The following is a 24,866-nucleotide window of genomic DNA, read 5'->3' on the forward strand; positions in this document are numbered from 1 at the left end:
GATTTGTACTCATACATAAGGCTGGATGTGTCTCACGGGTTCAAGAGAGGGACGTTCCTTAGAAATTCAAGAGGGAGGGACATGCCTCACAGGTTCAAGGTACTTTCATCCCTCTTGAACCAGTGACAGTCGTTTATTAGTTTTTTTTTTCTAAAACATTGACACGGCTTGTGAGAAGCCATAGCTTTGTCTATTCTTTCAGACTGTTGGTTGTGAGAGAATATCGATGAAAAGCTAAAAAAGACTGTTGTTAGCTCAGTACAAACTGGTAAAGGCTCGGAAGCGCCTGGTAATAACAGTACAGGATAGTGTAAGTTCAGTACAGGCTTGTATTGTCTCAGTACCGTCGGTTGATGGCTCGGTACAGGCTGATAAAAGCTCATTACAAGCTAGTGTTAACTCAGAGCAGACGGGTTAAGGCTCAGTACAGTCTGGAGTAAGCTTAGATCGGGCTGGTGTAAGCTAAGTACAGATATCTAAAGTCTCTGAACAATACTGACTACTGAAGGTTCATGACAGGCAGATAAACTTTACAGGCTATCTGAGGCTCAGTGCGGGCTTGTGAAAGCTCAGTAAAGAATGGTGCAGGTGAAGGCTCAAAACAGGCTGGTGGAGGCTTAGTATTGGGTTGTGCATGTTTAGTACAGGCTGGAGTGCGCAGTAGCGACGGCTCTGGTGACTGGACAGAAGGTTTTGGCTGCGACGTCGTAGATGCTCCCCGACTCCTTGAAGATTGGCTCCAGGTGACTCAGCTTATTCCACATGTGAATCACGTAAGAGTCTGAGAAAACCTGTAACAGGAGGTGATTATAACACTGTTAACGAACTGCAAGAAATAATCTAATACAAGAAAATCTCTGGATGCATATACTATGTCATTCATAAAAAGAAAGACATATCTCGGACACCCACTGTAGATATTTTCAAGTTGCAGATATATGACATCATATTAACTACATGTGACGTTACGTTCCCCTGCATCCTAACCAAACCTGACAGTACAGAGGCTGAATCTAGAGAAGTTGCCTTCTGATACATCTCTCCAACTAGACTACAATCTGCCTAGGACTCGTATGTGAGTGGTATGACTAGAATTGTACTGACACAGCCTTTACTAGTGCTGACACAGTTGTATTCGTCATTCAACTCGGTGTACTGAGAGATCTGTTACACGTAAGGGAAATTTAGTTACGGTTTGTTACAATTTATCATCGTACTGGGACAATTTTTCATGTTTCGGTTCTGATTTTTCCTCATACTTTATTAAAATGTTGCAAATGCTAAGAAGAAGAAACCTTTGAACCTCTCACTAGGCAAATTGTCGAAAGCAGATCTTCTCTTACAAGGACCAATACAGTGTTTACACAGGATCCCTGGAAGATAAGGCCGAGGTAACATACATCTTCGAAGATCATAACGTAATTCAGCTCTCGGGGCTTGTAAGTAGTCGTGAATTATTAAATGTATTACTTATCACACGGACTCTGAGGTCTCTCTAACACTTAAGGTTAATAAAAAGAAACTCTGATATCAATATATTACATAAGTTTATCTAAAATTTTATCCTAAATAAACAAAAGGTAGTCATCTAAGACTATGACATTGTAAGACCTTTACCAGCTCTGCCTGAGGCAGAACGGGTAATAGCTGGGTAAATAGCTGTGGGTAAATAGCTTGGCAAATAGCTGTCAGACATGCCGAGAGGCATGTCTGACAGCTATTTGCCAAGACAAGGTGTGGCCATTTACTTGGTTAATTAGATCTCCCTTAGCGACCTCAAAAGCACAGTTGAACTACATCAAAGCATCATGGGACACATAATGGGACACATGGAACATTGAAATTGTGGGGCACAAAGGAGTTATTGATACATATTACTTAACAAACCACATATCTGATCCCTTGGCTTTGTGGGGTATTGGAATAGATATACCAAGAGAGCTGCTATGTTGGAGTGGGATGATACATGGCAGACTGTGGCAGCTAGTACAACCACGTCACAGAAATGCTGGTCGTAAAAGCCAACCTATTGTAATCTCTGTGACTGGTGCAGAGTAGGGCCTGACACACGAATGGACCACGGTTCGAGTCCCCGTCCATTCTTCTGCTTATTTATCGACAGTCGTTCATTATGATATTTCTGTGGCCTGAGAGGTAGAAGAAAAGATGTACCGGGAAAGCTCTTGGGGGGATGGAGAGAGGGGTTGTAGGACGAGATGGTGGCAGCCGGTACAGTCATGTCGCAGACGCTGTAATGTAATGACTGTCAACGAGAAGAATGTTCGGGGACACGCATGGACCAGGGTTGGAGTCCCCATTCATTCATTCATTCATGAGGATTCAGTGGCCAGACTCTCTTAGAAAGGTAGATGAGGCCCCTGTGTGTAGTGTCTTTGGACCTGTGGCTAGCAGCTTTGGTCTCCTGGGAGTGATATACTAAAAACTCTATTTTGCACTGCAAGTGTATATTTAATTTCGTCAGTTTATTGAATTTTCATTTTTCAATTATCAAATCCTTCCTCTTTCTCCAACTGGATATCAACCTTTCCTCTCCCCACCTTCTATAGTGCACGTCAACCACTGGATCCCACAAGGGAAATGAAGGGGTCACATACTCACCTCGGCGAAGTTGATTGATCTCTTGAAAGGTAGGAACGCAAATTGCCGTTTTCCAGGTAGTATTGGATAAAAGGCCTTCCAGGAAAGAAGGCTCACCCCTCCACAGTAGTCTCCTGGAGTCAGCCTGGGCTTCCCACACACCTCTTTCATCACTTGTGTGAACAACATAGGGCCATTCTTACCCCAGATACTGCCCTGGTCCAGGTGAAGAAGTAAGCAAGTATCACACACTATAATAAGCTCCAGGAAAGGGTGGAACAATACGCCATTTTGAATAAAAATAATAGAGGAAAATGGAAGAGTTACATTGTGAATATCTCTTGAAGGACGTGACAGGCTGGTGATCAAAGGAACTGGAGCTACTAACTTAACTTGAACCTGAAGGACTGAATGCCTTCAATGGATTTAAATGAAGTTATCGCTTCCTCATTAATATAATAACATTTATGTTATATGACTTCGATGCTTACACTATTTAATAAGAAATGCATAAAATAAATTAGCAGAACTTGTAATAAAAAATTGAAACGAGTACTGAAGGGAAATGCTAATGTGATCATACAATTTACAGCCAGTTCTACAAGTCGCACATATTTATAAAGAATGACAAAAATTTCAAAGTGCTTCATCCCTCTGAGATCAATTGTTATTAGTTTTGTGAGATCAGCACATACAGAGTTTCAAAAAGATTAGTCAAGATATTGATGCTTACAGCTGAGAGGATACAATTTTTTTTATCCATATCAGAAAATGTTGACCTAAGGCAAATGGGTTTAGTGCTTCCCCCTGCTTAAAATAAATATACGAGCATTGAATTTTGACACTGATTTCAGATTTTTCAACAATAATTCCACTCCCATGTTTAGCTACGCTACAGTAAATCAAATATCCAGCGCCTGTAGCCGGAGTGCTTCTATACTAAATTTTACATTTTCATTTTGTGTGTGTTGTGTGTATGCGTGTATGCGTGTATGCATGTGTGTGTGTGTGTGTGTGTGTGTGTGTGTGTGTGTGTGTGTGTGTGTGTGTGTGTGTGTGTGTGTGTGTGTGTGTGTGTATGTCGTGCCGAATAGGTAAAACTGGTCAATTAGCAAGAACTCATTTAAAATTAAGTCCTTTCTAAAATTTTCTCTTACGTTTAAAGATATATTTTTTTCATTTATGTTAATTTAAAAATTAATAATTTTGTATGAAAAGATCTTTAGAAAACTTACTAACCTTATTATAACAAGAGCAATTTAATTTAGCTTAAACCAACTATATACAGTGGTACCTCGGTATTCGTCCTTAATCCGTTCCAGGACTTTGGACTTATACCAAACAGGACGTATACCAAACGAATTTTCCCGTAAGAAATATAAGGAAAACCATCCTATCATTGTCCTAGCCGATGAGGTAGAAACATTGTTGTGGTCTTTGAAGGTGAGATCCTCTGACATTATCACTCCCAGGTTTACCTGGAGTTTACCTGGAGAGAGTTTCGGGGGTCAACGCCCCCGCGGCCCGGTCTGTGACCAGGCCTCCTGGTGGATCAGCCCCTGATCAACCAGGCTGTTGCTGCTGGCTGCACGCAAACCAACGTACGAGCCACAGCCCGGCTGATCAGGAACTGACTTTAGGTGATTGTCCAGTGCCAGCTTGAAGACTGCCAGGGGTCTGTTGGTAATCCCCCTTATGTATGCTGGGAGGCAGTTGAACAGTCTCGGGCCCCTGACACTTATTGTATGGTCTCTCAACGTGCTAGTGACACCCCTGCTTTTCATTGGGGGGATGGTGCATCGTCTGCCAAGTCTTTTGCTTTCGTAGTGAGTGATTTTCGTGTGCAAGTTCGGTACTAGTCCCTCTAGGATTTTCCAGGTGTATATAATCATGTATCTCTCCCTCCTGCGTTCCAGGGAATACAGGTTTAGAAACCTCAAGCGCTCCCAGTAATTGAGGTGTTTTATCTCCGTTATGCGGGCAGTGAAAGTTCTCTGTACATTTTCTAGGTCGGCAATTTCACCTGCCTTGAAAGGTGCTGTTAGAGTGCAGCAATATTCCAGCCTAGATAAAACAAGTGACCTGAAGAGTGTCATCATGGGCTTGGCCTCCCTAGTTTTGAAGGTTCTCATTATCCATCCTGTCATTTTTCTAGCAGATGCGATTGATACAATGTTATGGTCCTTGAAGTTGAGATCCTCCGACATGATCACTCCCAGGTCTTTGACGTTGGTGTTTCGCTCTATTTTGTGGCCAGAATTTGTTTTGTACTCTGATGAAGATTTAATTTCCTCATGTTTACCATACCTGAGTAATTGAAATTTCTCATCGTTGAACTTCATATTGTTTTCCGCAGCCCACTGAAAGATTTGGTTGATGTCCGCCTGGAGCCTTGCAGTGTCTGCAATGGAAGACACTGTCATGCAGATTCGGGTGTCATCTGCAAAGGAAGACACGGTGCTGTGGCTGACATCCTTGTCTATGTCGGATATGAGGATGAGGAACAAGATGGGAGCTAGTACTGTGCCTTGTGGAACAGAGCTTTTCACCGTAGCTGCCTCGGACTTTACTCTGTTGACGACTACTCTCTGTGTTCTGTTAGTGAGGAAATTATAGATCCATCGACCGACTTTTCCTGTTATTCCTTTAGCACGCATTTTGTGCGCTATTACGCCATGGTCACACTTGTCGAAGGCTTTTGCAAAGTCTGTATATATTACATCTGCATTCTTTTTGTCTTCTAGTGCATTTAGGACCTTGTCGTAGTGATCCAATAGTTGAGACAGACAGGAGCGACCTGTTCTAAACCCATGTTGCCCTGGGTTGTGTAACTGATGGGTTTCTAGATGGGTGGTGATCTTGCTTCTTAGGACCCTTTCAAAGATTTTTATGATATGGGATGTTAGTGCTATTGGTCTGTAGTTCTTTGCTATTGCTTTACTGCCCCCTTTGTGGAGTGGGGCTATGTCTGTTGTTTTTAGTAACTGAGGGACGACCCCCGTGTCCATGCTCCTTCTCCATAGGATGGAAAAGGCTCGTGATAGGGGCTTCTTGCAGTTCTTGATGAACACAGAGTTCCATGAGTCTGGCCCTGGGGCAGAGTGCATGGGCATGTCATTTATCGCCTGTTCGAAGTCATTTGGCGTCAGGATAACATCGGATAGGCTTGTGTTAATCAAATTTTGTGGCTCTCTCATAAAAAATTCATTTTGATCTTCGACTCTCAGTCTGGTTAGCGGCTTGCTAAAAACTGAGTCATATTGGGACTTGAGTAGCTCACTCATTTCCTTGCTGTCATCTGTGTAGGACCCATCTTGTTTAAGTAGGGGCCCAATACTGGACGTTGTTCTCGATTTTGATTTGGCATAGGAGAAGAAATACTTTGGGTTTCTTTCGATTTCATTTATGGCTTTTAGTTCTTCCCGCGATTCCTGACTCCTAAAGGATTCTTTTAGCTTAAGTTCGATGCTTGCTATTTCTCTGACCAGTGTCTCCCTACGCATTTCAGATATATTGACCTCTTTTAGCCGCTCTGTTATTCTTTTCCGTCGCCTGTAAAGGGAGCGCCTGTCTCTTTCTATTTTACATCAGGTCCTTCACATTTCTTTTTCGTTCTATTGTATGGTTAGAATTTGTCGTATACCCTGACGCATTTTTAATTTCCTCAACTTTTCCATATCTGAGTGGTTGAAATTTCTCCTCGTTCAACTTCATATTGTTTTGAGTGATCCATTCGAAGATTTGGTTGATGTCCGCTTGGAGTCTTGCAGTGTCTTCGATGGAGGTCACTGCCATGGCAATCCGAATGTCATCCGCAAAGGAGCTATGGCTTACATCTCTGTCTATGTCAGAAATAAGGATGAGGAATAGAATGGAAACAAGTACTGTGCCTTGTGGAACAGAGCTTTTCACCGTGGCTGTCTGGGACTTTGTTTGCTATTACTCTTTGTGTTCTATTTGTCAGGAAGTTACAGATCCATCTACCAACTTTTCCTGTTATTCCTTTATCACGCATTTTGTGTGCTATTACACCATGGCCACACTTGTCAAAAGCTTTTGCAAAGTCTGTGTAGACAGTGGAACCTCTTTTAATGAGCGCATCCACGTGCGAGCTTTTCCAGATACGAACAGCTGATCAGTCGATTATTTGCTTCCGTAGGTGAGCGATTTCCAGATGCGAGTGGGACTCAAGGGAGGTTCCTTGACGCTGGTGAGGGGCTCTTGATCTTGATCTAGGGAATTGGATCTCATTTGTTTGTTGGACTATTTTATTGAAACTTGGGCAATGTATGATGGAAAGATGTTTCTTAACGTACACCAAAATTGAAAGAAATCTGACTGTAAATAGCAGAGTTCACTTCTCAGCTATTAGCCGGCCCTTAGCGGTATATTTTCGTATGGTTTTTATGGTTGTATACTCGTTTTTTTTTTTGTCTCAACTGATAGAATGGAAGATATATTACAGAAATAGATATGATTTTGATTGCTTTCACAACGAAAAGCGCCTTGAAATTGAGCGCAAAGTAGAGGAAATGTTTGATTTTTGTCGACGTTCATGAGCAAACAAATGACGTCACCGAGTGGCCATTCCAATATACATTCACGAATGGGTTGACATTAGTTGTACAATTATTACAATAATGCAGTACTCTGCATAACAGTAAATCTTCTATTTTTTGTCTGAATAAAAATTCCAAATGGTAAGCAAGAGTATCATTATATGAATACGTACGAACGTACCTACTACTACTACTACTACTACTACTACTACTACTACTAATAATAATAATAATAATAATAATAATAATAATAATAATAATAATAATAATATTAATAATAATAATAGAAAGGGGGTAAGGCAGCTGGGGTTGATGGGACAAAGATAGAAATGTTAAAAGCAGGTGGGGATCTAATTTTGGAGTGGTTGGTGCTATTATTTAATAAACGTATGGAAGAGGGTTAGGTACCTAGAGATTGGCAGAGAGCATACATAGTTCCTTTGTATAAAGGCAAAGGGGACAAAAGAGAGTGCAAAAATTATAGGGGGATAAGTCTGTTGAGTATACCTGGTAAAGTGTATGGTAGAGTTATTATCGAAAGAATTAAGAGTAAGACGGAGAGTAGGATAGCAGATGAACAAGGAGGCTTTAGGAAAGGTAGAGGGTGTGTGGACCAAGTGTTTACAGTGAAGCTTATAGGTGAACAGTATTTAGATAAGGGTAAAGAGGTTTTTGTGGCATTTATGGATTTGGAAAAGGCATATGACAGGGTGAATAGGGGGGCAATGTTGCAGATGTTGCAGGTGTATGGTATAGGAGGTAGGTTACTGAAAGCAGTGAAGAGTTTTTACGAGAATAGTGAGGCTCAGGTTAGAGTATGAAGGAGAGAGGGAGATTATTTCCAGTAAAAGTAGGCCTTAGACAAGGATGTGTGATGTCACCGTTGTTGTTCAATATATTTATAGACGGGGTTGTAAGAGAAGTGAATGCGAGGGTCTTGGAAAGACGTGTGAAATTAAAAGATAAAGAATCAAACACAAAATGGGAGTTGTCACAGTTGCTCTTTGCTGATGACACTGTGCTTTTGGGAGATTCTGAAGAGAAGTTGCAGAGGTTGGTGGATGAATTTGGTAGGGTATGTAAAAGAAGAAAATTGAAAGTGAATATAGGAAAGAGTAAGGTGATGAGGATAACAAAAAGATTAGGTGATGAAAGACTGGATATCAGATTGGAGGGAGAGAGTATGCAGGAGGTGAATGTATTCAGATATTTAGGAGTGGACGTGTCAGCAGATGGGTCTATGAAGGATGAGGTGAATCATAGAATTGATGATGGGAACAGGGTGAGTGGTGCACTTAGGAGTCTGTGGAGGCAAAGAACTTTATCCGTGGAAACAAAGAGGGGAATGTATGAGAGTATAGTTGTACCAACACTCTTGAATGAGTGTGAAGCATGGGTGATGAATGTTGCAACGAGGAGGAGGCTGGAGGCAGTGGAGATGACATGTCTGAGGGCAATGTGTGGTGTGAATATAATGCAGAAAATTCGTAGTTTGGAAATTAGGAGGTGTGGGATTACCAAAACTATGAGGTGGTTCGGACAAGTAAAGAGAATGGAACAAAACAGAATGACTTCGGGAGTGTATAAATCCGTAGTGGAGGGAAGGCGGGGTAAGGGTCAGCCTAGGAAGGGTTCGAGGGAGGGGGTAAAGGACGTTTTGTGTGCGAGGGGCTTGGATTTCCAGCAAACATACGTGAACGTTTTTGATAGGAGCGGATGGAGACAAGTGATTTTTAATACTTGACGTGCTGTTGGAGTGTGAGCAAGGTAACATTTATGAAGGGATTCAGGGAAACTGGGAGGCCGGACTTGAGTCCTGGAGATGGGACGTACAGTGCCTACACTCTGAAGGAGGGGTGTTAATGTTGCAGTTTTATAATTGTAGCGTAAAGCACCCTTCTGGCAAGACAGTGATGGAGTGAACGATGATGAAAGTTTTTCTTTTTCTGGCCATCCTGCCTTTGTGGGAATCAGCCGATGTGTTTATAAAATAAATAACTAAATATATAAATAAATAAATAAATAATAATAATAATAGGTATAATATAATAATTATATACGTAATGATGTGTTGTGTGTGTGTGTGTGTGTGTGTGTGTGTGTGTGTGTGTGTGTGTGTGTGTGTGTGTTTGTGTGTGTGTGTGTGTGTGTGTGTGTGTGTGTGTGTGTGTGTGTGTGTGAGTGTGTGTGTGTGTGTCTGTGTGTGTGTGTGTGTGTCTGTGTGTGTGTGTGTGTGTGTGTGTGTGTGTGTGTGTGTGTGTGTGTGTGTGTGTGTGTGTGTGTGTGTGTGTGTGCGTGTGTATGCTCACCTAGTTGTACTCACCTAGTTGAGGCTGCAGGGGTCGGGCCCGAGCTCCTGGCCCCGCCTCTTCACTGATCGCTACTAGGTCACTCTCCATGAACCGTGAGCTTTATCATACCTCTGCTTAAAGCAATATATGGATCCTGCCTCCACTACATCGCTTCTCAAACTATTCCACTTCAGCCACTTACTGTGGCTGAAGAAATACTTCCTAACATCCCTGTGATTCATCTGTGTCTTCAACTTCCAACTGTGTCCCCTTGTTACTGTGTCCAATCTCTGGAACATCCTGTCTTTGTCCACCCTGTCAATACCTCTCAGTATTTTGTATGTCGTTATCATGTCTCCCCTATCTCTCCTGTCCTCCAGTGTCGTCAGGTTGATTTCCCTTAACCTCTCCTCGTAGGACATACCTCTTAGCTCTGGGACTAGTCTTGTTGCAAACCTTTGCACCTTCTCTAATTTCTTTACGTGCTTGGCTAGTTGTGGGTTCCAAACTGGTGCCGCATACTCCAATATGGGCCTAACGTACACGGTGTACAGGGTCCTGAACGATTCCTTATTAAGATGTCGGTATGCTGTTCTGAGGTTTGCTAGGTGCCCATATGCTGCAGCCGTTATTTGGTTGATGTGCGCTTCAGGAGATGTGCCTGGTGTTATACTCACCCCAAGATCTTTTTCCTTGAGTGAGGTTTGTAGTCTCTGGCCCCCTAGACTGTACTCCTTCTGCGGTCTTCTTTTCCCTTCCCCATTCTTTATGACTTTGCACTTGGTGGGATTGAACTCCATGAGCCAATTGCTGGACCAGGTCTGCAGCCTGTCCCGGTCTTCAGCAGTTCTTTAAGAGGACTGCTACAATTTGCAAGGTGGTAGTCTATGGTACCCTGCAACAAGAACGGTGAACTAGTAGCGTCAAATAACACCACCTTGAATCTATAGGTTTCATACCCTTGCTCGGGCACCTCACTGTTAGTCACATACAAGAACCTCGTGTAGTACCTATCTTGTGACTGCAACTCAGTATGCGGGAAGGCTGTACTGATATCCGCTGCACAGGGATACTGCTCTGTCCTAAACTTCAGTAACACATCTGCTGATTTCTGTGTCAGAGAGGGCCCTGTAAACAGACAATCATTCAGTGATGGCTCTGTGAGCTACAGTTGAAGACCACTCTGATGGGAGTGGTTGCCGACTCTTTGGTGAATGCCATGTGCGGAAGATAATGGGTTTTTTTTCCCAGGACTGGCATAGGGTACTTTCTCAATGAACCTGAGGGCCAACTGTTCCTTAATGATATCATATTTCCCCACAAGACCCTTCTTAGTCAGGCTGTTCACCAGTGAGTTCAACTGACCCCGTGCCTTCTTGAAATTAGTAGGCAGCATTGGGTGTACTGGTTTCCAAGGTAGTCGCAACCAGTACTGGCCATCCGTGAACTGTACATGCTCCAAGTAATCCTGATAAGTCTCTTCATGTTCGGGCACTTGTTCACAGCACTTGTTAATTCAATGGCGTCTTGTCTTAGAAGAAGGCACTGGCGTCTCAAAGACCCGTGCCTTGCCGTTCGAACTTGAGGCTGCCAGCTCTTCCTAGCTAATATAACCTAGTGTTTGCCTATACTAAAGGCCTATTCCTACTTAGGTTAAGATCTTAGGTCTACATTATTAATACCTACAGTTGCCTCAATAATCCTAATATTAGTTTACTACCAATCTAGACTTCCTACACCTTCCTTGAAGAGTAAATCTATCAATTGAGACGTATCTTCCAACTACCTTCGCCAACCCGGGTGTATGTATGTGTTTGGGTAGATGTAAGGCCTGCAAAACTCAGACGGCTTGTCTGGAAATAGGGGCTTCATACGGCTTATTTACCCTGTGGAACTTAGGACCGAATAAACTCCAACAAAAGAAAACGTGTATGAATCTGCGTTTGGCCTAGTCACGGCACTTTTGTTTACAATTCTCGGCATGAACTATTCATTACTTTTCCCTTAGTTTATGATGGCATCTAAAGATAGTTGTTAGAAGCGATTAAACTCAATGGTAATAATATGGCTCTGGGCTACATTAAATATCATATAGCTATGTAGCCCAAGCTACCTACTGGCTGAATGAAAGTTAAGACACATGTGCAACATCTGGATATCTTTATTGTAGATGTTGCACATGTGTCTTAACTTTCATATTGTCGGTATTTTATACCTTTCTTGCACAACTACCTACTGGCTACCTACAGCTACGGGCTACCGACACCTGACTTCCTACAAATAAATACTACTCACCTCTCATCATACATTAAGACTACACATATTTTAAGGTAAATAATGAGTATACTGTATGTGTATTTTATCTCTATGGGCTGTTTCAAATATTGTATATTAATTAAGTTTGGGACGGGGAGCCAGGGCTACCTACAGCTGACTTCCTACAAATAAGTACAAGGGTAGTGTGTGGTGTCATTACTCATTTTGACCCATACAAGTTTTAGCATGCGAGTTGTATTCCAAACAAAGGTCGTATACCAAGCAAAAATTTTCGCGTCCAAACAGGAAATGTACCAAGTTGGACTTATTTCAAAGCGGACGTATACCGAGGTACCACTGTATATTTTAAATAAATTTTAAATATATTTTTTTCGTTAGGTTCAGAATGATTTTTGCGAAATTATTGGATACACAAATTTTCGCTTGCCTTATTCGGCAAGAAGAGCATTGTTATTTAAGCCAAAATCGCAAGTTTTACCTATTCAACACGACATATATGTATTATACATATGATGCTCTAACACACAGGACCATGCAATCCTACAGGAATCAAGCATCCAGCAGCACTTGATGCTTGGTTCTTGTAGGATTGCGTGGTCATATAGGCTAAAGCATCATGTGGTTTTCGCCCACCATGAGGCTAGTCGCAGTGTTGTTATTGATTCAATACCACTTGTTCGTGGTTACAATAATATATATATATATATATATATATATATATATATATATATATATATATATATATATATATATATATATATATATATATATATATATATATATATATATATATATATATATATATATATATATATATATATATATATATATATATATATGTGTGAGGTAGTAGGTTGGTAGACAGCAACCACCCAGGGAGGTACTACCGTCCTGCCAAGTGAGTGTAAAACGAAAGCCTGTAATTGTTTTACATGATGGTAGGATTGCTGGTGTCTTTTGTCTGTCTCATAAATATGCAAGATTACAGGTACGTCTTGCTACTTCTACTTACACTTAGGTCACACTACACATACATGTACACGTTTATTTATACACACTCATCTGAGTTTTCTTTGATTTTATCTTAATAGTTCTTGGTCTTATTACTTTTCCTTTTATATCCATGGGGAAGTGGAATAAGAATCTTTCCTCCGTAAGCCATGCGTGTTGTAAAAGTCAACTAAAATGCCGGGAACAATGGGCTAGTAACCCCTTTTTCCTGTAAAGATTACTAAAAAGAATAAGAAGAAGAAAATTGTCAAAGTGGGAAGTCTGAATGTGCGTGGATGTTGTGCAAATGATAAGAAAGAGATGATTGTGGATGTTATGAATGAGAAGAAACTGGATGTCCTGGCTCTAAGTGAAACAAAGCTGAAGGGGGTGGGAGAGTTTCAATGGAGAGGAATAAATGGGATTAGGTCAGGGGTTTCAAATAGAGTTAGAGCTAAAGAAGGAGTAGCAATAATGTTGAAGGATAAGCTATGGCAGGAAAAGAGGGACTACAAATGTATAAATTCAAGGATTATGTGGAGTAAAATAAAGATTGGATGTGAAAAGTGGGTTATAGTAAGCGTGTATGCACCTGGAGAAGAGAGAAGTGTAGAGGAGAGAGAGAGATTCTGGGAAATGTTGAGTGAATGCGTGGGGAGTTTTGAATCAAGTGTGAGAGTAATGGTGGTTGGGGATTTCAATGCTAAAGTGGGTAAAAATGTTATGGAGGGAGTAGTAGTTAATTTTGGGGTGCCAGGGGTAAATGTAAATAGGGAGCCTTTAATTGAGCTATGTGTAGAAAGAAATTTGGTAATAAGTAATACATATTTTATGAAAAAGAGGATAAATAAATATACAAGGTATGATGTAGCACGTAATGAAAGTAGTTTGTTAGATTATGTATTGGTGGATAAAAGGTTGATGGGTAGGCTCCAGGATGTACATGTTTATAGAGGGGCAACTGATATATCGGATCATTATTTAGTTGTAGCTACAGTTAGAGTAAGAGGTAGATGGGAAAAGAGGAAGGTGGCAACAACAAGTAAGAGGGAGGTGAAAGTGTATAAACTAAGGGAGGAGGAAGTTCGGGCGAGATTTAAGCGACTATTGGCAGAAAGGTGGGCTAGTGCAAAGATGAGTAGTGGGGGGGGGGGTTGAAGAGGGTTGGAATAGTTTTAAAAATGCAGTATTAGAATGTGGGGCAGAAGTTTGTGGTTATAGGAGGGTGGGGGCAGGAGGAAAGAGGAGTGATTGGTGGAATGATGAAGTAAAGGGTGTGATAAAAGAGAAAAAGGTAGCTTACGAGAGGTTTTTACAAAGCAGAAGTGTTATAAGAAGAGCAGAGTATATGGAGAGTAAAAGAAAGGTGAAGAGAGTGGTGAGAGAGTGCAAAAGGAGAGCAGATGAAAGAGTGGGAGAGGCACTGTCAAGAAATTTTTATGAAAATAAGAAAAAATTTTGGAGTGAGTTAAACAAGTTAAGAAAGCCTAGGGAAAGTATGGATTTGTCAGTTAAAAACAGAGTAGGGGAGTTAGTAGATGGGGAGAGGGAGGTATTAGGTAGATGGCGAGAATATTTTGAGGAACTTTTAAATGTTAAGGAAGAAAGGGAGGCGGTAATTTCATGCACTGGGCAGGGAGGTATACCATCTTTTAGGAGTGAAGAAGAGCAGAATGTAAGTGTGGGGGAGGTACGTGAGGCATTACGTAGAATGAAAGGGGGTAAAGCAGCTGGAACTGATGGGATCATGACAGAAATGTTAAAAGCAGGGGGGGATATAGTGTTGGAGTGGTTGGTACTTTTGTTTAATAAATGTATGAAAGAGGGGAAGGTACCTAGGGATTGGCGGAGAGCATGTATAGTCCCTTTATATAAAGGGAAAGGGGACAAAAGAGATTGTAAAAATTATAGAGGAATAAGTTTACTGAGTATACCAGGAAAAGTATACGGTAGGGTTATAATTGAAAGAATTAGAGGTAAGACAGAATGTAGAATTGCGGACGAGCAAGGAGGCTTCAGAGTGGGTAGGGGATGTGTAGATCAAGTGTTTACATTGAAACATATATGTGAACAGTATTTAGATAAAGGTAGGGAAGTTTTTATTGCATTTATGGATTTAGAAAAGGCATATGATAGAGTGGATAGAGGAGCAATGTGGCAGATGTTGCAAGTATATGGAATAGGTGGTAAGTTACTAAATGCTGTAAAGAGCTTTTATGAGGATAGTGAGGCTCAGGTTAGGGTGTGTAGAAGAGAGGGAGAATACTTCCCGGTAAAAGTAGGTCTTAGACAGGGATGTGTAATGTCACCATGGTTGTTTAATATATTTATAGATGGGGTTGTAAAAGAAGTAAATGCTAGGGTGTTCGGGAGAGGGGTGGGATTAATTTATGGGGAATCAAATTCAAAATGGGAATTGACACAGTTACTTTTTGCTGATGATACTGTGCTTATGGGAGATTCTAAAGAAAAATTACAAAGGTTAGTGGATGAGTTTGAGAATGTGTGTAAAGGTAGAAAGTTGAAAGTGAACATAGAAAAGAGTAAGGTGATGAGGGTATCAAATGATTTAGATAAAGAAAAATTGGATATCAAGTTGGGGAGGAGGAGTATGGAAGAAGTGAATGTTTTCAGATACTTGGGAGTTGACGTGTCGGCGGATGGATTTATGAAGGATGAGGTTAATCATAGAATTGATGAGGGAAAAAAGGTAAGTGGTGCGTTGAGGTATATGTGGAGTCAAAAAACGTTATCTATGGAGGCAAAGAAGGGAATGTATGAAAGTATAGTAGTACCAACACTCTTATATGGATGTGAAGCTTGGGTGGTAAATGCAGCAGCGAGGAGACGGTTGGAGGCAGTGGAGATGTCCTGTCTAAGGGCAATGTGTGGTGTAAATATTATGCAGAAAATTCGGAGTGTGGAAATTAGGAGAAGGTGTGGAGTTAATAAAAGCATTAGTCAGAGGGCAGAAGAGGGGTTGTTGAGGTGGTTTGGTCATTTAGAGAGAATGGATCAAAGTAGAATGACATGGAAAGCATATAAATCTATAGGGGAAGGAAAGAGGGGTAGGGGTCGTCCTCGAAAGGGTTGGAAAGAGGGGGTAAATGAGGTTTTGTGGGTGAGGGGCTTGGACTTCCAGCAAGCGTGCGTGAGCGTGTTAGATAGGAGTGAATGGAGACGAATGATACTTGGGACCTGACGATCTGTTGGAGTGTGAGCAGGGTAATATTTAGTGAAGGGATTCAGGGAAACCGGTTATTTTCAATTAGTCGGACTTGAGTCCTGGAAATGGGAAGTACAATGCCTGCACTTTAAAGGAGGGGTTTGGGATATTGGCAGTTTGGAGGGATATGTTGTGTATCTCTATACATATATGCTTCTAAACTGTTGTATTCTGAGCACCTCTGCAAAAGCAGTGATAATGTGTGAGTGTGGTGAAAGTGTTGAATGATGATGAAAGTATTTTCTTTTTGGGGATTTTCTTTCTTTTTTTGGGTCACCCTGCCTCGGTGGGAGACGGCCGACTTGTTGAAAAAAAAAAATGTGTGAGTGACGTGAAAGTGTTGAATGATGATGAAGTATTTTTTTGGGGGGATTTTCTTTCTTTTTGGGTCACCCTGCCTCGGTGGGAGACGGCCGACTTGTTGAAAAAAAAAAAAAAAAAATATATATATATATATATATTATAAATATATATATATTATATATATATATATATATTATATATATATATATATATATATATATATGCAATAAGATCACAGTAAACAGGTGATTTCAGAATATGCAAAACAACCACTCTGAAAGAATAGAGAAATTCCAAGCGCTTTCGTGACTACTCACATTATCAAGGAATTATGATAATGTGAGTAGTCACGAAAGCGTTGGAATTTCTCTATTCTTTCAGAGTGGTTGTTTTGCATATATATATATATATATATATATATATATATATATATATATATATATATATATCTTTCTTTCAACACACCGGCCGTATCCCACCGAGGCGGGGTGGCCCAAAAGGAAAAACGAAAGTTTCTCCTTTTACATTTAGTAATATATACAGGAGAAGGGGTTACTAGCCCCTTGCTCCCGGCATTTTAGTTGTCTCTTACGCCACGCTTGGCGTAAGAAGGAAGAATTCTGTTCCACTTCCCCATGGAGATAAGAGGAAATAAACAAGAACAAGGACTAGAAAGAAAATAGAAGAAAACCCAGAGGGGTATGTAAGTATATATATGCTTGTATATGTATGTGTAGTGTGACCTAAGTGTAAGTAGAAGTAGCAAAATGTACATGAAATCTTGCATGTTTATGAGACAGAAAAAAGGACACCAACAATCCTACCATCATGTAAAACAATTTCAGGCTTCCGTTTTACACTCACTTGGCAGGACGGTAGTACCTCCCTGGGTGGTTGCTGTCTACCAACCTACAATCTCGGACCAACCTACTACCTAGGATATATATATATATATATATATATACTCACACACACACACCCTTACATTAAAACTTCGACTGAGGCGAGTCATAAAGAGGTTCGTGATATCATGGTGGCGGTCGAAGTGGAACACCGCACTGTTGATATCGTTGTCGGACTGGAAGCCCACCACGTTCCTGAGTGCGGCCAGGGAGGAGATGCACACAACGTCGGTGTCACTGTAGAAGCCCCCAACCCTCCACACCAACGCCAACCTCGTCATGTCGCTTAGGTTGACCACCGGCCATTCTGATACAGACAAAATATTATCCAACACTACCCACACAAGGCATCACCTGCAGTGCCACCATTAGTTAATGTTAGTTATATGCTCCGTCATTCACTCTCCGGCACCTTACCAACACACACTTACCCGCACAGGGCACAAACAGCACTCTGTTACCCGGACAGTGTATGAGTTGACATTAGCAGAAAAGCTGGTACAGGTTGGCCATCACTAATATGGCAATCATTAATCCGATCCTGCACTAATTTCGGCTAACATAATTTCAAATTTCCCGGGTTACCTCACCAGACTGCTGCTAATTGCTGCATAAACACTGTTGGTGTCACAGGCAAGCCATTCCAATTTGTTTGTCTTCATTTATTGTTATCACCTGCTCACTTTAACCCCAGCCATGGTTTCAATGAATAAAGGAAATGCTTCTTGTTGTGTAAAGCGGAAACACCGTACATTGTCCATAAACGATAAGGATGAACTACTGAAAAAAAATCGACAGTGATGTGTCTGTGAGAAGCTGTGTGAATTATACAGCATTGGTTCTTCCACAGTTTATGACATAAAGAAACAGAAAGGAAAATTACTCGGTTTCTTTGCTAACAGTGATTCAAAGAAACAGATGTGTAAAAGGAAAACAATGAAGGAAAAAGTTTAGAACTAGATCAAGTTTTGATGAAGTGGTTTAGGCAATGCGTAAGTGAAGATGTAGAGTAGTAAATTCCAGCTCTTCACTTTGGAAGCGGCATTGATGAACTTTCTTGTGTAAGTAAAATTCGTTAACTTTATTAACTCTTCTTTCATTGTCGGTCCCACTGTATCACGGCTTTGAAGCCGCTGTCGGTCCCGTGGTATGACGCTATGAGCGCAGTCCACTCAGATAAGCCGTGACCAGTAAATTTGGGCCTAGATATGAGAGAATAGGTCTGTGTGTGAAGTGTTCATTATATAAAAAAAATCTTGTAGCACGCAGTGTACATTGAGAAAAAAAACTGCGACTGTATTTTTTGGTGTAAAACAGCAAATTTGCGGTGTATTTTCGTATGGTTTTCATGGTGGCGTTCTCGTTTTTTTTTTTTTTGGCTCATTTGATAGAATGGAAGACATATTACAGAAATAAAGATGATATTTATTGGTTTCTTGAGGGAAGTACCTTGAAATTGGGCTCAAAGTAGCGGAAATATTAAGTTTTTGCCGATGTTTAAGAGTAAACAAATCATGTCACGGGTCCAATATGTGTCCAACTGGCCGGTCTAATATGCACTCACGAATGGGTTGACATTATTTATACAATTATTACAATAATGCAGTAGTCTGCATAGTAGTAAATCTTCTATTATTTGTGTGAATAAAAATTCAAAATGGAAAGCAAGCGTAATATAAGAGGAGCCTGGAAACGTGACTAGTGAACAAAGAAAATTTTTTTATTTTAGTACCAGGAATGTCTGCATTGTTTATGCTGGACCCCATTTTGAAATCAGCCTCTTAAAATTTGTGAAACTGGCCAAATTACCGATTTCTGATCACTATAAGGTAGTTGAAATAGGTAAATGGTCGGTTTCTTACTCGATAGACAGAATATAAGGAATACTAGCGAAATAGTTATGAACTTGATCGACTGGAACAATGGAATTGACCAAAAATAGGGCATAAAGTAAGCAAAATCGCCGATGTGAAAATATCGCGAGAGCATAATTCCGTACATTTTCCATCAAATTTCGTACCTTTTGTTCCATAAAAAAAAGATTCTCTGTGAGATAGACTTATGTTCCCTAAACCAGTGATGGCTGTTGTTTAAGATTCCACATCTTTCTGAGTGTTCCACCACTCTCCTTATAATTTTCTCCATTACTGTAGATAGTACGCTCAATGCTGCTTCTCTATTCTCTTGCTTGAATACTGGAATAGCATTAGCCATTTTCTAGCTTTCCAGAATGTGCCCAATCTCCGTCGAATTATTGGAGTTTTTTCTTAGAGGTCAACACAAGGCCTCTGCTCACTTTTTCATGACTCAGAGAGACACCTTGGCAGGTCTCACTGCTGCACTCTTGGGTCATATGGTGTATTGCATTATCCTTTTCCTCAGTTATTACCTCTTTAAAACACTTGTTTAGTTCCTTGATAACTTACCTCCTTCCTTTGCGAGCAGTGTCACTTGATGCTTTACTGATATTTTTCGTCTGATTTTGCATTTACCGTTAATGTTAGTCTCATATTATCATTACACCTCTTCTAACTCCTAACAAAATCGTTTCTGACTCTTCTGCTCCTCCTCAGAGGACTTCTTTCCTTTGTTTTCTGTATCTCTTAAAAATTCTTTTGCTTCTAGTCTTCAAATCTCTACGAATGTAGATGAATCGTATGCTCTTTTTATTGTTTTGCGCTTCTCTTAGGCATAAATTTCTCCTCTGCCTCCTGGCATTTTTAAGCATTCACCTCTTCTTTGTCATTTCTTTTATTTTCAGTTCCTCCTGGTTACATTCAAGAATTCTTTCATCTGCACATATTTCCAACTTCTGTAATCTTGTTTGTCTCTCCCTCTTCGTTCCAAGTTCCAACCTCTTTTCATTGTTTATTTCTATCATGTAGCCAGTCTCGGTGAGGGATTCATTATTCCTATCACCTCTGTCTGAGGCCTCAAATTTGAGGAGCAGGTTTTGCCTTGTTGACTGATCCGCTTTTCTCTCTCTCTCTTGTTGTCTTCTTCATCTGCTATCACATGGGGTTCTTAAGTACTCCGTTTCATGGACTCCAGTATCTCTGATGCAGGCTTTCTGTACTGGGACGTGCTGCAAACAACGGCCAATAACAATCACAAATATCTCAATAAGGGAAGAAGTTAGGCCCAAAAAATATCTTGTGTAATATATATTCTTCCTTCAACACTGGGATGTGCACCAGCTGATATCCCAAGACTTCTTAGCTTGAACAATATCATCTCCCAAACTAATCCCTGACAGTTGTATACCACCACTAGATGACTCTAACTACCGTGCTTACAGGTAGTAAGCATGACTGCAGGAAAGAGGTTAGTCTTGTACTCGTTATATGAATACATACCTACTCGGTGCATTCAATGCTCCCTCCATCAGTTTGACACGAGTCAGGTTTCCTAAGTAGGTTTCATTACTCCCAATCTATGTCCCTATGGTCAAGTCTCCCATAATCATTGCTTTCCTTTTTGTCCTGTAGGCTCTTCGCCTTATCCTTTATAGCGGCTACTGTGACTCTGTTGCCTTCTTTGTTTTCCAGTCTTAGTCTTCTGCTATTAGGAGGATGATTGTTGACTGCAGGCGCAACTACAATGGGGTCATTCCAGTAATGATGGTGTCGACATATGGTCACTGTCCTCACAGTTTGTATCACTGTGGTAGTCTTGGAACTCTACTGGTTCTTCAATTTTTTGTTTCTTCATACTTGGCACCAGTGTTAGTGTTAGTATTGTACTCACCTAATTGTGGTTGCAGGGGTCGAGACTCAGCTCTTGGCCCTGCCTTTTCACCGGGTGCTACTATGTCCTCTCTCTCCCTGCTCCATGAACTTTATCATACCTCATCTTAAAGCAATGTATGGTTCCTGCCTCCACTACCTCACTTGCTAGGCTATTCCACTTCCTGACAACTCTATGACTGAAGAAATACTTCTTAACATCCCTTTGACTCATCTGGGTCTTCAACTTCCAATTGTAACCCCTTGTTTCTGTGTCCCCTATCTGGAACATCCTGTCTCTGCCCACCTAGTCTATTCCAAGCAGTATTTTGTATGTCGTTATCATTGTCTGTTAGTTTTGTCTTTGTGATAGCTGGGACGTCTGGCATTGTCTCTTTTGTAATAAAGTTGGTAGAATTACCGACAATATGTAAAGTAAAAGGACACAAGTGCAACTAGTGTGACATTTATTGTGGCAACGTTTCGCTCTCCAGGAGCTTTATCAAGCCATTACAAACAATACATGGACACAGAGGGTATATAAAGGCTCTGAGTGAGGTGCAATACTAGTGAGGTACCATTTCGATGTTCACTAGTGGTAGTAGTAGTAGTAGTAGTAGCAACAAAAATAATACAACATGGTAGAGCAATTAATTCGTACATGAGTAAAAGGATATAAAAGCTATTACTTGGGTAACATAAAAATAGGTTGGACAAATATAGACTGGAAAGAGGCAGGTTGTTTCAGTGTTCACTCTCTGTAATGTGCTTTGTGTAGTATAACATTAGAGACTATGTGATGGCAGGGTTTACTGTTTTCAGGAGGATTCTTGCTAAGACTTCGGAGATGGTGAAGCTGCCATTGTTTTGTTTAATTGTATTCGAAACAGCGATCAGTGCTGATTCAAGGCACTTGCGTCTGCGGAAATTAGTTTCTTTGATCACTAATTGGGCGTCTCTGAATTTCACGAGATGATTGGTGGAATTTCGGTGTTGTACACAGGCGTTGTTCAAGTTGTCGTTCCTACATGCGTAAATGTGTTCATTGAGGCGGGTGTCGAGGTTTCTTGCTGTTTCACCTACGTAGATCTTGTCACAGCCTCCACAGGGTATAGTGTAAACTCCTGCATTGACTGGTTCGTGGTGCTTGGGTTTTGTCCTGGTTAGATCCTTTATTGAAGGCTAGAAGCGATGGCGACTCTGGTGTTAGCTTGTGAAAGTACTTTTGAGACGTTTAGTGCAACCTGGCTGTTGGGAAGAATTATAACTTTGTTGGGAGCGGTGTTGATGCGTGGAGAATTAATGATCTGAAGAGCTCTTTTCTTGCAGTCTTTGATGAAAAAAGAAGGAAAATGTAACTCAGTGAATGTTTGGTGAATGTATGTACATTCCTCGTCAAGAGACTCAGGACTACAAATTCGGTATGCTCTTAGGAAAAACCCGATGATGATGCCTCTTTTGGTCTTGGTATCTTGACTGGAATAGAAGTGTGTGAGATCATTTTTATTGGTGGGTTTCCGATAAACTTGAAATCTTAGGTTGTTGTCTACTTTGTGAATGAGGACGTCGAGGAAAGGTAGCTTGTCATTGGACTCTTCTTCTAGTGTAAACTGGATCGCTGGTTCAACTGCGTTGAGCCTTGCCTGAAGATCCCGTACATCAAAACGTTTTGGAGTTATTACGAGGACATCGTCCACGTAACGTAACCAAGTGACGCTTGAAGGGATGATGTTGGCGAAGTGTCCGGACTCTAGGTGTTCCATGTATAAGTTGGCTAGGACGGCACTTATTGGGGACCCCATTCCCATGCCGTAGGTTTGTTTGTAGAGCTTGTTATTGAAAGAAAAACAGTTGAAATCAAGTCAACAAAATCTCCGGGAGGTAGAGGAAGATTAAGGTCCTGATTGACTTTACCCTAAACCAGCACACATGTATGGTTTACCCAAGACCCATAAACACAATATTCCTCTCAGACCAATCACGTCAGGAATAGGCAGTGCTCCACACAAACTAGCCGGAGTTCTTGCCAAACATCTTTCCTGCCTTCTGGGGACCATCAGCCCCGCTCATCTTAAACACTCAGACGACCTTCTCAACCGCATCCGTAACCTCTCCATCCGTAACAAGAAACTAAGCAGTTTGGATGTGACTTCCCTCTTCACAAAAGTACCTACCAAAAAAGCCATCGAGGTTCTACGACGTAAAGTCAATCAGGACCTTAATCTTCCTCTACCTCCCGGAGATTTTGTTGACTTGATTGAACTCTGTGTTAATTTCAACTGTTTTTCTTTCAATAACAAGCTCTACAAACAAACCTACGGCATGGGAATGGGGTCTCCAATAAGTGCCGTCCTAGCCAACTTATACATGGAACACCTAGAGTCCGAACACTTCGCCAACATCATCCGTTCAAGCGTCACTTGGTTACGTTACGTGGACGATGTCCTCGTAATAACTCCAAAACGTTTTGATGTACGGGATCTTCAGGCAAGGCTCAACGCAGTTGAACCAGCGATCCAGTTTACACTAGAAGAAGAGTCCAATGACAAGCTACCTTTCCTCGACGTCCTCATTCACAAAGTAGACAACAACCTAAGATTTCAAGTTTATCGGAAGCCCACCAATAAAAATGATCTCACACACTTCTATTCCAGTCAAGATACCAAGACCAAAAGAGGCATCATCATCGGGTTTTTCCTAAGAGCATACCGAATTTGTAGTCCTGAGTCTCTTGACGAGGAATGTACATACATTCACCAAACATTCACTGAGTTACATTTTCCTTCTTTTTTCATCAAAGACTGCAAGAAAAGAGCTCTTCAGATCATTAATTCTCCACGCATCAACACCGCTCCCAACAAAGTTATAATTCTTCCCAACAGCCAGGTTGCACTAAACGTCTCAAAAGTACTTTCACAAGCTAACACCAGAGTCGCCATCGCTTCTAGCACTTCAATAAAGGATCTAACCAGGACAAAACCCAAGCACCACGAACCAGTCAATGCAGGAGTTTACACTATACCCTGTGGAGGCTGTGACAAGATCTACGTAGGTGAAACAGCAAGAAACCTCGACACCCGCCTCAATGAACACATTTACGCATGTAGGAACGACAACTTGAACAACGCCTGTGTACAACACCGAAATTCCACCAATCATCTCGTGAAATTCAGAGACGCCCAATTAGTGATCAAAGAAACTAATTTCCGCAGACGCAAGTGCCTAGAATCAGCACGGATCGCTGTTTCGAATACAATTAAACAAAACAATGGCAGCTTCACCATCTCCAAAGTCTTAGCAAGAATCCTCCTGAAAATAGTAAACCCTGCCATCACATAGTCTCTAATGTTATACTACACAAAGCACATTACAGAGAGTGAACACTGAAACAACCTGCCTCTTTCCAGTCTATATTTGTCCAACCTATTTTTATGTTACCCAAGTAATAGCTTTTATATCCTTTTACTCATGTACGAATTAATTGCTCTACCATATTGTATTATTTTTGTTACTACTACTACTAATACTACTACTACCACTAGTGAACATCGAAATGGTACCTCACTAGTATTGCACCTCACTCAGAGCCTTTATATACCCTCTGTGTCCATGTATTGTTTGTAATGGGTTTATAAAGCTCCTGGAGAGCGAAACGTTGCCACAATAAATGTCACATTAGTTGCACTTGTGTCCTTTTACTTTACATTGTCTCTTTTATTCTCTCTTTCATTTCACTACTCTTGTTGTCGTCGAAACCTACTTGTATTGTTGCTTATACCATCATTATTAGCTCTATTTACTCTTCTTGGTGTGTACCATTAATGTTGTCGCAACCTACCAGTGTTCATGTTCCAGGCCCTGGAGGTATAAAGAGGCATGAGAGGGGTGTTGGAGAAGACCCTCTGCAGGTCAGTGGTGACCACCCGCAGGTTGGTGTACTGTTGTAAAAGACGAGGAGGCAGGCCATCCCTCGCCTCCACTGCTGGTGCAGTCAT

At 41.0% G+C, this 24,866-nt stretch overlaps 1 protein-coding gene across 1 annotated transcript; it reads right to left on the bottom strand.

Annotated features, from left to right (window-relative positions):
* Positions 1–384: 384 nt before the first annotated feature.
* On the bottom strand, positions 385–24,866 carry LOC128686571 (lactosylceramide 4-alpha-galactosyltransferase-like). Its single transcript, XM_053773507.2, has 5 exons — positions 24,710–24,866; positions 17,230–17,453; positions 2,620–2,814; positions 1,105–1,164; positions 385–791 (listed from the first exon to the last, which is right to left on the bottom strand). The coding sequence occupies exons 1-5, from the start codon at positions 24,864–24,866 to the stop codon at positions 639–641; spliced, it is 789 nt and encodes a 262-aa protein (XP_053629482.2). The 3' UTR covers positions 385–638.

This window comes from Cherax quadricarinatus, chromosome 12 (assembly GCF_038502225.1).
Source record: "Cherax quadricarinatus isolate ZL_2023a chromosome 12, ASM3850222v1, whole genome shotgun sequence".
NCBI lineage: Eukaryota > Metazoa > Arthropoda > Malacostraca > Decapoda > Parastacidae > Cherax > Cherax quadricarinatus.